Source organism: Sceloporus occidentalis, unplaced genomic scaffold (genome assembly GCF_023333645.1).
Source record: "Sceloporus occidentalis isolate IW3139 unplaced genomic scaffold, rSceOcc1.0.p SCAF_13, whole genome shotgun sequence".
Taxonomy (NCBI): Eukaryota; Metazoa; Chordata; class Lepidosauria; order Squamata; family Phrynosomatidae; genus Sceloporus; species Sceloporus occidentalis.
In genome coordinates, this window is record NW_028316993.1 from 14,554,274 (window position 1) to 14,571,055 (window position 16,782).

The 16,782-nt window shown below is 42.7% G+C and overlaps 1 protein-coding gene across 1 annotated transcript in view; it reads right to left on the reverse strand.

The window, feature by feature from the left end:
• The window catches only part of LOC149305054 (CUB and sushi domain-containing protein 2-like), a 460,431-nt gene that overhangs the window by 119,220 nt on the left and 324,429 nt on the right, over nucleotides 1–16,782 (reverse strand). Inside the window, exons 15-19 of the mRNA XM_089478213.1 lie at nucleotides 13,562–13,756; nucleotides 7,719–7,857; nucleotides 5,645–5,832; nucleotides 3,925–4,113; nucleotides 2,552–2,668 (exon numbers count right to left, since the gene is read on the reverse strand). Of these exons, the coding sequence (XP_089334339.1) occupies nucleotides 2,552–2,668; nucleotides 3,925–4,113; nucleotides 5,645–5,832; nucleotides 7,719–7,857; nucleotides 13,562–13,756 (828 nt within the window). The remainder of the gene's footprint in view (nucleotides 1–2,551; nucleotides 2,669–3,924; nucleotides 4,114–5,644; nucleotides 5,833–7,718; nucleotides 7,858–13,561; nucleotides 13,757–16,782) is intronic.

The window sequence follows — 16,782 nt, forward strand, 5'->3', positions numbered from 1 at the left end:
AAGCTAGAAGAGCAGAGCCACCAAAAGCTGCTCAGAATTAATGTGCTCTGATCCCCCCCCCCCCTTGGTTTCTCTCTCTCGCTTTTAAGAGTTTGGCTGTTTATAGCAGCACTTCTTCAAATCAGACCTTGTGAAAGGCAGTGTGGGTGAGCAGAGGAACTGGGTTGCAGACTGAGGAGGTGAGATAAACTCTGCAAGCGGAGTCAGAGTGTAAGGAAGACTCACACATTTGCTTGCCCTTAATTAAAAAAGGTTGTTTTCAAAGGTTTCAAAGAGACAGCCACATTAAAGTATATCCACTTTCAGGGACGTAGCCAGGATTTTGGGAAGGGGGGGGTCCAGACTAATTGCCACCATTATAATGGGGCTTGGGTGCGGCAGCACACACCATTCATTTTATCTAACGGAAGGGGGGGTCCAGACCCCAAGAACCCTCCCCCCCTTGGCTACGTCCCTGCCACATTGCACAATACAGCAATGACTTTAACCAGCACAGCTCCAGTCAATGGGATCCTGGGATATGTAATGTGGTGATGTACTGAGAATCCTCCACTGGAGAGCTCTGGTACTCTCTCCTGAATTGCCACACTAGAGCTCTCTGGTGGAAAAATGTGAATGCCCCAGGGAACTACCAATTTCCAGGATTCTACAGGAGTTATGGCAATTAAAGTGATATGAAAGCACCGTAACTGTGTTAAGACTAAATGATTCACTTATTGCAACATGAGATTTTGTGGATTTCAGTCCCTTTCCTCAGATGTGCTGACAGGGACCGAAGCCAAAAGCATTTAAGCAGCTACATAAGTTGTGCGTGTAGGACCTAGGTTTAATGGGAAACAGAACAATGCAAATTGTGACATTGCTTTTAACACCTCAACAAGGACAAGCCCACTGCTTGACTGCTTGTATCACCTTACACAGCAGTTTCAGGATTTGTGCCCAGTGTTACAATTTGCATCTTTTGATACTTCATTACACTCATGTTTCCTGGTTTTGTGACATGAGGATGAATCAAGTCAGGAGAAGAGTGTGGAAACAGTCTTGGGTGACTGCAATAGCAAGGAAGGCTGCTCCTTCTTGGCCAAAGACTGTTCCTTACTCCTCTGGGGCTCTAGTTTGCATTAATACGCTGGGATGTGGGATTGTCCAAGTGACCACTGTTATCCTGCTCATGCCAGAGTCAGTTGATCCTAGATAGCTTAAGGTTTGCAATACATGCTGGGTAGACCATTAGTAGCACTAGATGGTCATTGGGGGCAAGGTTCAAGGAAGAGCGGACCTGGGAGGAGTGATCTTCTCTCTGAGTCACTTCCCAGACTTCAATACTGGCCTTGCACATTGCCTGTCCTCTTATCTGAAGCAGAAAGAACTTGGCAGTGGAGGTGGAGAATGACCATCTGCTGGAATGGGACGGGTACAGAGCCACCTGTATGGCATGCCCTGAAGCAAATGCATACCACGGGCAGATTGCTTGCTTGGAAGTGGTATGGCTGAGGTTGTACATCTTGAGGTTGTCTTCCCACATAGAGGAAACAAGAGTAAGAAAGAGCCAAGAGGGAAATGATGGGGCAGAGCATGGAAAAGCAATTTTTTGGACTACAGCTCCCAGAATCTTCATGTAGCATGGGCACAGCAGGTGCTACAAGGCATTAGGAAAGAGCAAAGTGGTGGCTGTTTGATAGTCTTTTGACCTAGCTGGCTATCTATTGACCAAATCAGTCTCAAATAAGCATTTTGCTCTAGCATAACCAAAGAAACAAGAGGGAGGCTACCGAGAGAGCAATGGGCCTGACTCTTAATAGCTGGGGCCACTCACTAGCAGCAAGCAGCAACTCTAGCCATCCACACCAATACTAATTCTGAAAGTATTTCTTCACTATCTGCTATTTCTGAATGGGTTGTTCTTGTTCTTTTGTGTCTTCAAGTCATTTCTGACTTATGGGGACCTTAAGGCAAACCTATCATGGGGATTTCCTTGGAAAGATTTGTTCAGAGGAGGTTTGCAAGGGCCTTCTACTGAGGCTGAGAGCATGCGACTTGCCCAAAGTAACCTAGTTGGTTTCATGGCCAAGCTGGGAATCAAACCCTGGTCTCCAGAGTTGTAGTCCAACACTCAAACCACTATGTCATGCTGTCTCCCATTTTCTGAATGTACCCCCTGAGTATATGCTACAGCTAGGAAGCCACCAACTTTCCCTCCATTGACCTAAATTGGTGTTAATAATCATGTCATCATCAAGTGATAAAACTATTTTTAAAGCTAACCACTCAAGTATACAAAGTCCATCCATTTGCTCAGAAATCTGTATAACCAGCCAAACAGAGGTGGTAACAGGCTATTGCTGGAGACTGAACCAAGCTCACACCACATACTGTTTGTCTTAATGAAATCCGGAGTGGGTTTTTACCATTTTACTTCACACTAATTCCAGACAGGGTGAGATCTGTATTCTCTGAGGAAGAATGTGAATTCTGGGACGCCTAAATTCACCAGACGCTGAACAGAACCAAGTGGTGGAAGCATAAAATTCATGCATGACACACAAGTTACCTTTGCCATGAGAAGCTTCAATGATCCAAGTGCAGTTTAAATTGTTCGGGTAGAAATCGGGGAAGCCAGGTGACAGCACAGTGCCACTGGATCCACGGATGTAGCCTCCGCAAAGAGCTGTGAAGGACCAAGAAAAGAGAAGCAGACATTCAGATACAGGTGTTGATCTTCTTGCATTTCTCAGAACCCAGTCTGGACTCCTATCCCATGAGGACATTTATATGTAGTCCTCACGCACATTTTCCTGGAAGTCAACTTCTGGGTCATTGCATGTTGAAGAAGAGGTCTAAAATGCCCTCAGGGGATGGGTGTAAAATGTGGGGAAAGTGCTCTTGCATCCCCTGTGGAGTGTTGGATGGCATTTGGCAGCAAGATATCCCCCACCTCCAGTGTATGGGAGGGAGGAAGAAAGAGAAAGAGAGAAAGAACAGAGGGATAGATAGATAGATAGATAGATAGATAGATAGATAGATAGATGGTGGGCTTCAATTCAGCTTTCTCAGCCATGGCACCTTGGTTGTGGAATGCCCTTCCGCTTGAGGTCTGATTGATGCTGATATTGGTCTCATTTCAGCACCAAGTTCAAACTTAGCTTTGTACATAAGCCTTTGGGTCCTAAAGACTTTACTCTAAGTACAGCTGCACTTTTTATATTATTTTATATAAAATGAGGGCTCGAGCCCAAATTAGTCAATAGGTGACAATATGTGCATGCCTGCATCAGTGTGCCCATGGATGCATGCCACCACTGTCTTAATATGGGGCAGAGTGAGCCCCAATCCATTGATGGCTAGCCTACCAATATGGCAGACTCACTGTATTTAATGCTCTTAAGCTGATACAGTGGGCGCTTGGTATCGTCTGGGTGTTGGTTCCAAGAACCCCCCATGGATATCAAAATCCATGCATGCTCAAGTCCCATTAAATAGAATGGTGTAGTAAAATGGTGTCCCTTATATAAAATGGCAAATACAAGGTTTGTTTATTGGGTATCTTCTGGGGGTTGGTTCCAGGATCCCCTGTTGATATCAAAACCCATGCATATTCAAGCCCCATGAAATAGAATGGTGAAATAAAATGTGTCCCTTATATAAAATGGCAAATGCAAGGTTTGTTTTTTGGAATCCCTCCCCCTCCGATATTTTCAAGCTGTGGATGTTTGAATTTGTGGATAAAGAATCCATGGATACAAGGGCTGGCTGTATACATTGCAACATTTTAAATTGTTCTAACTGATGTTATTATAAGCTGCCCGGAGATCTTACAATATGAGGTGGAACAGAAATTCTGCAAATTAAATGAATAAATAGAAATAAATAGAATGAATGCATCATTTGTTACACCTCTCACCCAAGTATTTAAGCTTTCCTTACCCTCACAGCTGGGAAGAGGCCTGCTCCACTGAAAATTGGGCTCACACTCCAGAGCTTCACTGTCGCTCAAGGTGTATCCTGGGTCACAGCCGAAGGTCACCAAAGCCCCTACGTAGAAATCGTCCCCATGCCGTAGCCCATTGACAGGAATCCCTGGGTCCAAACAGTGGTCAGATTGGAGTTTTACCGCTGCAAAGAACACAGATTTACGCATTTATCACTCATGGATGATAATCCTGAATCATACAAAATCATAAAATCAGCTGCCTTCCCATGCTTAATTTTTAAAATTGGTTTACAGTTGAGGGATGGGAGGTCTTATAGGAGAAATTGCCTGACAGAGAAACTTGACAGGTAAGAGATTTTCCATCTACAGAGCTTTTATTTTGTTTCAAAAATGCCTATAGAAAACGTGGTGGGGAGGAGGGGGAGGTCAGAGACATCTTTGAAACTTTAATTGATAGGAAAAGTCATATCTAAGAATGGGTACACTTTCTGCCATAACCTCAGAGAAAAACAGACCATTTCTCTTTAATTCCATGGAACAGCCCATAGATAAACCAAACTCTCGATTGCTTTTGAAATGGGCTTCTAGACATTGGCCCAACTCAGACGTGAGCAATGTGTGACCCATGGGCTACATGTCTTTTCTCTAGGGCCATACATTTTGGTCTCCAGGACCCCCAGGGGCTTCTCCCATTTCTAAAAATGTTTCCAGAACTGATTTTTGTTTGCAAGGTGACAGAGTGAGACCTTCCAAGTTCTCACTTGTCCACATCTAGACTCTATATTAGTGATTCCCAAATGTTAGTCCTCCACATGTTTCAGTTCTCATCTGCCAGAATTCCCAGCCAGCTTGGTCAACAGTCAGAAATTCTGGAAGCTGAAGTCCCAAACATTTGGAAGACCAAGGTCTAGGAATTGTCCTGTTCTCAGCAGGCAGAGTGTCAGAAGTTCAGAAGCTGAAGGAGCAAGCAGTGTCCAATATCAAACTGTCCAGAGTCAGAAGCTTTAAGTCTAAGCAAAGTCCACAAGTTGCAGACAATGAGGTCCAGAAACAGTCCAGGGTCATAAATCACAGAGTCAGATTCCGCAGTAGATGCAGGCAGAGAAGGAAATTAAGTTTGTTTCCAGCAATCAAAAGGAGGAAAGGCCCTTAATTTATAAAGCATGCTGACTTGGCCCCATCCAACATGCATCCAGACTATATTTCAGGAGGGCATTTCTTAGCTGCATGTGCACAGCCTCGTACTTTGTCTTCAGGGGAGAGACTGTGTTTGTGTTGGATGCTGGAGCCATCTCCTTTTCCTAGGACTTGGAACTATCTCTCTTACCTCTGGTGACAGTAAAACTGAGCTGGAGGTGGCTGTGGTTAATCTGCTTCGTCTTCTGAAACCGAACCCTCAAGGAAGGGAGAGGGATAGGTTCACTTTGTCTTCAGAAGCTGAACTCTTAAGGAGAGGCCATGGCAGGAACCACTGAGAGTCACTATGCATTGGGCCCTAAGACCTTTAAAGCGTTCTATAATAACTTCCTGGGAGTTTTCTCTATCCCTCCCTCCCTCCAACCACTTGCTTCCCCCCAAAGCAGAGACCTGAAGAGTTTCAAGTTCTTCGAGCATTTGGCATTAGCAACAGAACAAAGCAGTAGATGCCACACAGTTTGAAGAAGTACTTTGTGACATCGGCAGGGGTATAATTACCTGAATTTTCTGACTTACTTTCATAGCGGATCTGAAAGCCGACATCAGAGTGGCTCTTGTCAGTGGTGAAGAGGAGGTAGAGGAAATTGCTGGTGCTAATGAGGAACTGGGGGACCTGTGTTCCATCATAGACACCTATCAATGGCGATGAATAGGACTTTCCATCACGCACTTCCAATGTGTCATAATTCACTTCTGTTTTAAATCTGCAATGGGGAAAGAGATGTGCATGTGTAGAAATGTGGAAAATCCTCCCCCCCCCCACTACACTTCTTCTCTTTATCACTTACATTTTGGACTTGAGAGTAAGATTCAACAAATATGGCTGCAACTATCGCAAAGACTTAAGCCCTGTTTATTTGGTACATTAATTTCGATATTTATGAAACGAGAAGCTCAGTTTTCAAAAAGGCCCCCAAACCTATTAAAACTGAGAACACTTTCAAAAAAAAAGTAATGCAATAAAATGCAATGCAGCATTAAACCAAATTTTACATCGTGCTACTAAAGGCAGGGGATAAAATGTGAACCCAATGCAGTTTTCAAAGGCACAGCAAGGTTTAAAAGGCATGTAGAATTAAACAGGTTTTCAGCTGGCATCAAAAGGACCTTGCAGCAAGCAACAGGCAACTGGTGTGCCATGACTTAAATACCCTTTCACTTATAGGCACCCGCTACATCTCACATTATGGTGACTTTGAATCAGGGTTGTTGTTACTTACTTAGACTCCATATCCATGATTCTGTATCACAGACTAGATTGTGTAACTTTATGCATGCTTAGCTACACAGCAAAGGTGCTACAGAATCCTTCTAGTGAGTTGCAAAGACACATATCAAGGCATTGGTAAGAATGTACCAAAGTGAACTGGGCTCTATATCTGCCCATCACCAGTCTCTATCCATTGCCTGGATCAGCACTGGGAACACCCAATGTGCATTAGTGCCTACTGTGCATCAGTTACTCCATTGGCTTCCCTACAAAGTAACATCATAGCAGTCACTTGCTGAATGTGGATGTCACAAGATTGCTCAGTTATATTCCCTGCAGACCTAAGTCCACCTACATAGACATATGCCCTATCCTGAATTCAAGCCAATACTTCCAAATTCCTCTCTTTGTTATTATTTCACATGCGACAGGATAGAAACCGAGTACAAAAAATGCCCCCAAACACATTCCTGTACCAAAATCTGGTACGGATCCAGCCCTTACCAGTAGCCAGACTTGAGCCAGCCATTGCTGAATGGTTGCTACAGCCCTCACAAAAAGGTCCATTGAATCAGTTTACTTGTATTTTTGCTTGGAGTATCACAAATAATTTTATCAGGTTTTTCTCCCAGGTTGTTGATGGAGGGAGGCAGATCAATATTCCCCATCAACCTATTTTTAGTTTTAGCCCAGTAAAACAACATAGAAAATCAGAGCTCACTGGTAAACCACATGCTTTGAAAGACCTTTTCATCCTTGGCCTCATTCCTACTACCTTTTAAATCAGATTGTGATTCGGTTTGGATCGTTTCAAATGACCCTGGTTCCCACTTAAACCGAATTGCTGAAGCGATTCTGAGAGGGGGGGGGGGGTCATGCTCTACACCCATTTAACCCGCGTCTTTTTGACACTGATTTTTTCCACTTCTTCTTTGATAAATTGATTCAGCGCAAGTGTGAACCGCAAGTGGATAGGAATCTATTCAAATTTCCCCTTTGGCCTTCACTGGTGAATGGGAACCACAAATGGGTTATTTTGGTGCCAGAAAAGGACAGAAAATGCAACCTGGGCAAGTGTAGGGTAAACTACAATCTGATTCATTGATTCGGATTGCATACTGATTTATCTGTAAGTGAGAATGAGGCCCTTATTAAAGAACAGATAACAGCCTTGATCCTATTGTTACTCCCAACTACAGTGGAACTGTGGAGTCAATGGGATTTACCTTTGTGTTAACTCAACATTCAGCAATGGAATAAACGGGTCTACTCTGGTTGAAACCAATCAATAGGATTCAGACCACTGTTTTCCAACTACTGTATTTATTTTCTGCTGCTGCCTCATGCTTTAAAAGTTATATCGCTGACACCAATAGTCACCTGTCAAATGTGATTTTGATTGGATATCCTGGCTGAGCTTCTATAATCCATGCACAGTTCAGAGAGTCCTTGTAAAATCCTGGCCAACCTGGGGACAGAATCATTCCGCTTGGAGAGGTCAGATGGCCGCCACATGGAGCTGTCGGTGGGAGGAGTGAAAACACAGACATTGGAAGGAAATTAAACACCCGAAAGCAAGGAAACAAAGGAAGATTTTACTTTTAAAATGATTATACTGTATATATTCACATATAAGTCTAGAAATTTTGGTCAAAAAATTGACCCCCAAAAACTGAGTTGACGTATCCATGGGTCAATGTAAGTACTGTACTTTAACTCTTGAAAAAGGAAACATTACCTGGAGAAAGGCAAATGCATATTCTCTCCTGGAATCACTTGCTGGAATTTTGTAATTTTGGGGGGCATTGTTTTGTTTTGCTTCATCCTGTAGATTTGTTGTTACATTCCCCTAAATGTTACCCTCGACTTATCCATTGGTCATGTCAAAATCTTTAATTTTGGCCCCAAAACCTGCCCTCGGCCTCTACATGAAGTCGACTTATAGTAGAGTATATATGGTAGGTATGTATTAAAGGCAAAAGGTATGATCTAAACTAGAAGTTTTAAAAAACAATGCTTCACTTTCCCAATTCCTTAAAGATGGAGGATAGCCCTCCAGGAAAGGTGCAGCTTTCCTGCTGTCAAACTGCAAGTCCCAGCAGCCCCAGTCAGCAAAACCAGTCATGAGGAATGTTAGGTGCTCTATCCTAGCAATATCGGAGGTGGGGATTTAAGCATGATTCCCACCCTGCTTTAAAGTAACCGGAGCAGTCACTTTTCCAAAAGTCAAATGGAATGCTACAAGCTGCTGGACTAAAATGCAGGATGCGCTTTCCTCTCACCCATCTCATTATTGCCTCAACAACCAAGATGTAAATCCTTGCTAACTTTGTTCTCGAAGGAAGCAACCAGCAATTTTTTTAAAGCAATTTTCTTCCCATTGCAAGCAAGTCTTCAAAAACCGTACGGTATTAGAAGACTATTTGCAGTTTCCAGTGCATCCTGTGTAAAATTCAAGTGTGGTCATTTTGTGTAGAAAACCACATTTTCTGCCCAGGGGAGAGCATTTTTTGCACAGTAAAAGCTCTTTTGTGTGCAGAAAGACGCTGTTTCCTGCAGACAAAACATCCAAGTGCAAATTTTGCACAGAACTGCAGTCCAGGATTCTCTTTGAGAGGGTCTCCTAACACTTGAGAAATACTTTCTTTAATCAGTTTTCAAATATTTTCAAATACCCTTCCCATCTCCATTAAACATCCAGAACAAAACCATTCAGCAGTTCTCTTCCACTATTTAATTAGGCTAAAACAAACAAACAAACACAATTGCTTGTAAGTAACTAGCCATCCATAAGTAGTAACTTCTGAGTTGTGTAGGATTGATGCATGATCAGCGACGGCGCATGGTTAGCAGTGGGTTGGCAAATCGATTCCAGGTTCTAGTCTGAAATGTAAAAGAGCCATTCAATGGTCAACCTACTTTGGGCATTGGGTTCAGCACCCTGGTTCTTCAAATTCGGACTAAAATGCGCAGTGGATTTAGTCTACTCTTTTGGACATGGAAGCCATCACCTGAGATTATTTCACTCCTTTTTTTCTCTCTCTCTCAGAAAAGAACGGGTGCATTCCATTACTTTAATTGATTTTTTGAAGCATCAGTGTCTAAACATTAACCCTAGAAGTTGAGATAGCGGTGGCAGGTGATGGAGATGAACCAAACTTTCAACCATTTTGACTTCCTGATTAAACAGTGATATCATGTTGGGAAGATAAACGTCCATAAGATTCCTGCTGGGCCATCAAAGTGATTGGTAAATGGTTATTATCTATCCCCAACATGTTCTCAATTTAGGAGACTGTGGTTGTAAGAGACTACAAACATGTCTAGTGCACCTTTCTGATCCGGTGTTTTCATGCTACCGCTGGGCCTTGAACTTGTTTCTGACTTGAAAAAGAAAACATATTGGTTCCGGCATGTTACGGTAGTGGGGTTTGTTTGATGTTCCCGCGTGTAATGAGAAAGAAAATATCAGCCTTTCCTCTGAACAATGAATGGCAGCTTTCCATTATGAAATTTAATGGCATCCCACAGTTATGAGACTTCTCTTTTCTGATTAAAGAGAGGAATTAATTGAAGTTTTACAAACTGCATGCTTATTTAATCCATTTAAAAGCCAGAACTCTGACCATAAAAAGGTGGTGGTGGGGGGGGGAGCTCTAACTGGATGACAGACCCATGCTTTGCACTCTCTCTGTCTCTCTCTTTTCAGTTCTACAGAGACGTATCAAGTGGGGGTTAGTGGGTACTATACTAAAGTGGTGAATCTACTCTAGGTTTCAACTTTAAAGGTGCTGGTCCCAACTATCTTGAAAGCCAGCATGATGTAGTGGTTTGAGTGTTAGGCTACTACTCTGGAGACCAGGGTCTGATACCCAGCTTAACCATGAAATCCACTGGGTAACCTTGCGCAAGTCACATGCTCTCGACCTCAAGGGAAGGCAATGGCAAACCTACATTGAACAAATCTTGCCAAGAAAACCTCCATGATAGTCTCGCCTTAGGGTCGTCATAAGTCGGACATGACTTGAAGGCACACAGTAGCAGCAGCAACAAGTTGTTCAGCACATCTGAAGGAATTTGCAGAAGACTATTCTACATTGATCTATAGCAGGTCTCAGGACTACAGTCAGGAGTTCTTATCCAAAGTATTGACTTGGGGCCTCATGTATACAAAGAATGCGCTGTACCCATGAGCTGCAATCCTTCTTCAAATACTGAAATTACCCAATGACATTCAACAAAGACAAGGCTCAACTGCAATATAGACCTTTGGAAACTCCGCATGCGATACCTCACCGATATCAACACTGTAGGTGACTTTCTGTTCAAGGAGGGTCTAATTTTACTTCAAATGCTCCAGAAGAAAATTCAGATGAAAGGCAGAGGATAACTGGAATTTCTTTGAGAGAAAAACCGATATATTTCACTCGTCTTTTTGAAACGCTTCTAGGAGTATGTTCTCCTGGAAGCTTCTTACCGAGGATCCACCTCCAAACTGAAGTTTCATTTCATTTTGAAATTCTAACAGGTTACACTGTACATTCGTCCTGCTGAATCTAAATCACCTTGCGCGGCCTCCGCTGCTTATTATTATTGCTTTGCAAATGTCAAACAGCACTTTAAATATTCCAGACAGACTTACCCCATTTATTTAATTAAAAAAAGAGAGAAGGTAATTAGGACCCGCATTTAATTGAACTCACATTGGAGGGTGAGTCAAAGGCGAGACAAAGAGATGAGCGATAAAGCAGTACATGTTAATAGCAGTAGGGTTATCAAAGGCTTCCAAAGATGAAAAGCAGCTTCCATTTTTGAAAGGATACTACTCCTTCTTTTTCTTCCCACCAATTAAAGAGCGAATGAGGGGATCTATGCAATACCTTTGCAACCAAAATGTGAGTGTTAATTATACACACACGCGCGCGCGCCAGATGCATCTTCTGGAACTACTGAAACACAAGTGGAAAGAAAGAGACCATTATCCTCCATTAAGGATAGAGGACTCAGTTAGCATTTTCTGTCACTGTGAAGTCGAAGGCTTTCATGGCCGGCGTCCATAGTTTTTTGTGGGTTTTTCGCACCATGTGGCCATGTTCTGGAAGAGTTTATTCCTGACGTTTCACCATCATCTGTGGCTGGCATCTTTTCTGAAGCTGCCAGTCACAATAATGGATAGCAAAATGGCGCCCCTTATACAGTGGGCCCTTCTTATCCATGGAGCAAAAACCATGGGCCCTCACGCCCCACAGGATTAAATGGCAGGGTCTGCTTTATTAACCCACTGCTATCCCACTTTGTTCAGTTGCTTTCAAAATGTCCAGTTTCACTGTCTTCCTCCAACTTTCCCCCTTCCTTCTTAGTTTACTTCTCTTTGCTCTCAATTGAGTCAGCTGGAGAAGAAAAGAAGAGATGGTAGAATCCTCCCCTTCCCAGTAGGCTCAGGCAAAAGCAAACTGTTCTAGCCTCTCCTAGCTTCTGTGTTCTTCCTCATTAGTACCTTTTGCCATCTTGACCACCCACGTGTGTCCTGGCTTTTATTTGTGAAATGCTGGAAGGGATGCACCTATGTTGGAGAGTATTGCAACAGATGGCACAGTTTGGATGCATTTCAAACAGCTGCCCAGAGTTGGAATGGAGGGTTCCACATTTTCCGGGAAGATCCAGAGCAAAAAGGTGAATTTATTTAGTTTATTTTAAGAGGGTATACCCCAGTTCTGGTGCTGAATGGGCTGGACATCATTATCACTTTTTTATTGGCATACCACATAGTTTTGCACATTGCACTCAATCACATTCAACCTACAACCTCCCTGTGCAAAAGAACTCAGAACAGAGACAACAGTTAGGACTGGAGCGGCTCTTTCTGTTCCAGAATCACAGCCAGGAAATGCTACAATTTGCATTGGAAGCTAAAGCATCTGGGAGAATCTTGTTTCCTCTCAGTGTACACCAAAGAGGTTTAGAGGGATCACTAGCAGAGCCTGTCATAAAAGCCCTTGCTTATGTTATTGGCAATCTGGATTAGGCAGCTTCCCTGAGCTTATAGCCTGACAAACTCCAGAGCTGCAAGGCCTCTGCTTTTTTCCTCTCCTGGGGCCTTGGGAGGGTCACTGGACTTGCCCAACAACCCTTGAAGCCTTCAAAATCCCTGCCGGAAGGGTGTCTGTTTAGCTTTGTCTCTCCTGGATCAAAGGAAACAAACTCACAACAACAAACACTCAGATGGAATTTTAAGCCAAGGCAATGTAGTGTAACAGAACGTTGTGTCGCTTGCTGAAGCCGAGACCATGAAAAAGGAAAGAAGGTAAGCAAACTATCTTAGCTTTCCTGTCCCATGGGGCTCATCCTATCTCTGCCACCATGTCAATGTCTTTATTCTTCTTGGATTGCTCCCTTTTCTTTTGAAACGTTGGCATTTCCTCTGGGCTTTCTTCCCCACCCATTTGATTCAATGTATGGCATAGGGCAGAAAGACAATTGGGTGTGACCCAACAAATCTCATAGGGTTTATTAAGTAAGGAATACTCAGAGGTGGTTTTTTCCAGGTCCTTCATCTGAAATATACCCACAGTCCCTGGTAGTCCTTGGCGGTTTCCCATCCAAATACAGTGCTAGCAATGTTTGACCCTGTCCAAGATCAGATGGGATCTGGTACCTTCAACAGTTCCATCATAAATGTAACGTGGATAACTATGATATAGTTTAATCCTCATAATTCCCAGCCAAGTACTAACCAGGGCTAACCCTGCTTAGATTCCAAGATCAGATGGGATTTGGTGAAATTCAAGTTCCTGGTTTAAAGGAGTATCAGCATGATATATGTGACGGAGGGAACTGGGGAGACAGATTTTAAGCAATTGCACTGTTCATTCATATAAGCAATTGGGTTATACAATAAATATGGAGGAAAGGGACATCCATCTAAATCTGGGATGAGCAATGTCTCTCAGCCCCTATTGTTAGGTTGCAACTCCTACCATCCTGCAGCATTCCAGGTAAGGCTGGTGGGACTTGCAGTCCAACAGCATCCAGAGTTTCACAAGTGGTCCACCAGCCTTACTTGGAACAGAGCCTCGGTTTATCTGTCGTCATCTAGTTATCTAGTCCGTCCATTATAGAGGTGCAGATCAGATCCATTCATCCATTTGTCTTACGATTTGCAATGATCACTTTCTGGACCTAGAACACAGGAAAGAAAAGGATGAGCCAACAGGGCAGCTTACCTTCGCATCTCAGAACAGCATTGTCCCAGACTACATTGCCTTCCTTCAAGACACAGGTGACAGTTTCTGAGCCATGCGTCCTGATGAAACCTTCATCGCACAGGAAGGACACGGAGCTCCCAAGCTGAAGACTGTCACCAAATCGCTTCCCGTTGACAGGCACCCCTGGATCGGGGCATTCATTGTGTCGGAAAGCTAGGAGGAAGTGACAAGATGGAGGATAAGTAAGAGTATTTTCCTTAGAATGGAAGTCTCTTCATATATCTATGCCTCATATCTATCTTCAGGTGAGGAAGAGGCAAAATGCAGCTGGCAGGATCCTTGCATTTTCCAACGATCGCCTCACCTCCAAATGGCCAATAGCACCTGCAAGGCCTCCAGTAGGGTGTCATCGGCCATTTCAGGGAAACTGGGGGCATTTGGGTCTCTCACCTTTTTAATGTGTGCATGGATCCCATCCCACTTTATAAATCAGTACAAGTCACATGTACAAGTCATGGAAACAAATTCTGTATCAAATTACAAATAAAATATGTATAATGGATGAAGACAGCAAACAAAAATCCAATGGGAGAACAACTACAGGGGAAAAGGAAATGGAGTTTGGAAATAATAAAGAGCTACAAGAAGCACAGTTACCTGCAATTGTCATTGCTGTGTACCTTCAATTCATTTACTTCCTCTAAATATAATCTATTATAGGGTCTTTTTGGTAAAATTTGTCAGAGGATGTTTGCCATTGCCTTCCACTAAGACTGAGAGTATGTGACTTGCCCAAGGCCACCCAGTGAGTTTCATGGCTTTGCTGGGAATCAAACCCTGGTCTCCAGAGTCATAGTCCAGCACTCAAACTACTATGAGACACTGGCTCTCTGGCTTCTCCCTGATTTATTAACTTGTGTGCATGGACATTCACAAACATGCAGCAGCACATATGCACACAGACACATAGACACAGGAACACACACACAAATGTATGTGGGGAATGCATGCTTCATTTTAAATTGACTCATGGTCCCAGAAGCCTTTAAAACAAGGTGAAGTTTTTCTGAACCCCCTAGAAGTGGGTTTTCCTCGTTTTTGGCTGTTGTGCATCACCAAGGTGTGGTAGCGCATGGCAGCATTGATCTATAATGGCATGGGGATTCCCTCAGCCAAAGGTGAGGTGATATGCAGTGGCCAAAAGTGAGGAAAAAACTACTTCCCGCTTCTCCAGATATTAAAATTACCAATCACTGATTTATACTTTTAAAGACACTACGGAATTTATCACACAGGGGCTGATCTTGGTATTAAAGAGAGATTAAGGTGCATTTAACGCATCCCGCAAATCAAATGGAAATGGTGAGTAATTACATGAATGATTATCACACGCAATTGCGCAAATAAAATGATATCGGAAATGCATTGTCACTGAAATTCCAAAAGTAAAATGATGTGCATTAATGTTCTTTGTGACCTCTTTAGTGCCAGGTTTTGTGTGACGTCGTGTGAAATTGTTATGTGTAATTATACAATTTCCCCAGAATATTCACGGGATAAACTCCTGATCTCCTTTACATGATAAACTCCAATGACTGGCATGCTGTTGGTGTCATATCCTCGCCTAACTTGGAGGTTCTGTGAGTCTATATCCCTTTGGAGATACTGAGGAAGGAGGTATTCATCCTTGTGCATTGCCCTCTCTTCCACAATCTATTTCCAATGTTAACTGTATTTCCGACTCACACTCAGATCTGCCGTAATCCACTCCGTCCATATTGCAACCCAGAATAACCTTCCTCTCCTAATCTAGTGAACAAATTCTGCATCGACCCTCTTAAACATCAGGTATTAAGCCCCGGGCCAGAAGAGAAGGAAAGGAATAAAGCAAGAAACCCCACAGGTTAGCAGACTTTGATGAACCTGTCCCCTAATCTGGTACAGCAAATTATTTTTAATAATAGCTGGTTTGCAGTCGCCAACCAGAAATACCATTAATTTTGCAGAGCTGTTAACCACTGTTATAACAAAGGTCGTTCATCACTCCTGCCAAGCCAATGCAATCGTGTGCCTTCGGAAATTATAGGAGAGAGCATGAGAGCCAATTGCTATGGGAAGCGGGCATTCACTCGGACTACAAAAGGCTCGGATTTAGGAGATCTCAAAATAATTCTTGGTCTATTTTGCTCCATGCCTCAAAGTTCTGAAGGAACATCAATAAGTACTCAATGAGAGTACAGAACATTTGCGGGGGGAGATGTTTCATTCAAAGAGGATACCTGATGGTACTTAATCTGGATTTCATAAGTGTTCAGGTGTTTTGGAAATAAAAAAGCACATGTTCATAGCTGTAGGCAAGTATTCCCAAAGAAAGCAACTGGATTCCAAACAGTTGGTGATTCACAACAACAACAACAACAACATCCAAATCCAAACATGCACCCAAACCCTAACACTGTTGCACATAATATTTGACATGATATGTCATGCCAGACCATTTCCAAAAGTCAAAGTAAGATGGCCATGAATGTGGAATTCATGTCACCATGTATGTTACACATTTTGATGGGAACAAAGAATAAGCAATATTCAAATTACATAGAAAACATATGAGGAAGAGACTTTGCATGCCTTTTATGATAATAGCATTCCACTACAAAATTTGTACGGATGAGGGTTTCAAAGTGAACTTTGGTTCTGGCATTGGGAAAATATAGGCAAAATTGTCAATTGCCATCAAAATATGATACGAATTAGCCTCTCTCCCATCCATGCAATACTTCTCATTCTTTCCCCCTTTCTTGCAACCCGTGGCTGTGTAGTGAAGACATTTCTTTTTGAAAGCAGGGCTTTGGACAAACCATACGTTCAGCCTTGTTTCAAGCTCTCTGTTTATTGGGAATGTTGTTTTTGCTGCCACTTGTTATGGCCTCTGCTTAACAGAACAGAATATCAAGGTATGTTGTTGATCTATATGCAGTATAGTAGTTATACACCTACTATTACTGCTAAAGGTAACTGGAGGGAGATGTAGCTGGCTAGATATAATATTTGGTTGGTGCTATTTTGCTATATCTATCTATCTACATGGAAATGTTCGTTTGTTCAAAATCTTAAATCTCTGAAAGTTCTTAACCGATGGCTTTGAATTTTTGACACAACGTTCCATTCGAACACACACATGTTTTTATATACATATACCTACTATAATATAGATGTCACACCTGTGACAGGTAAAA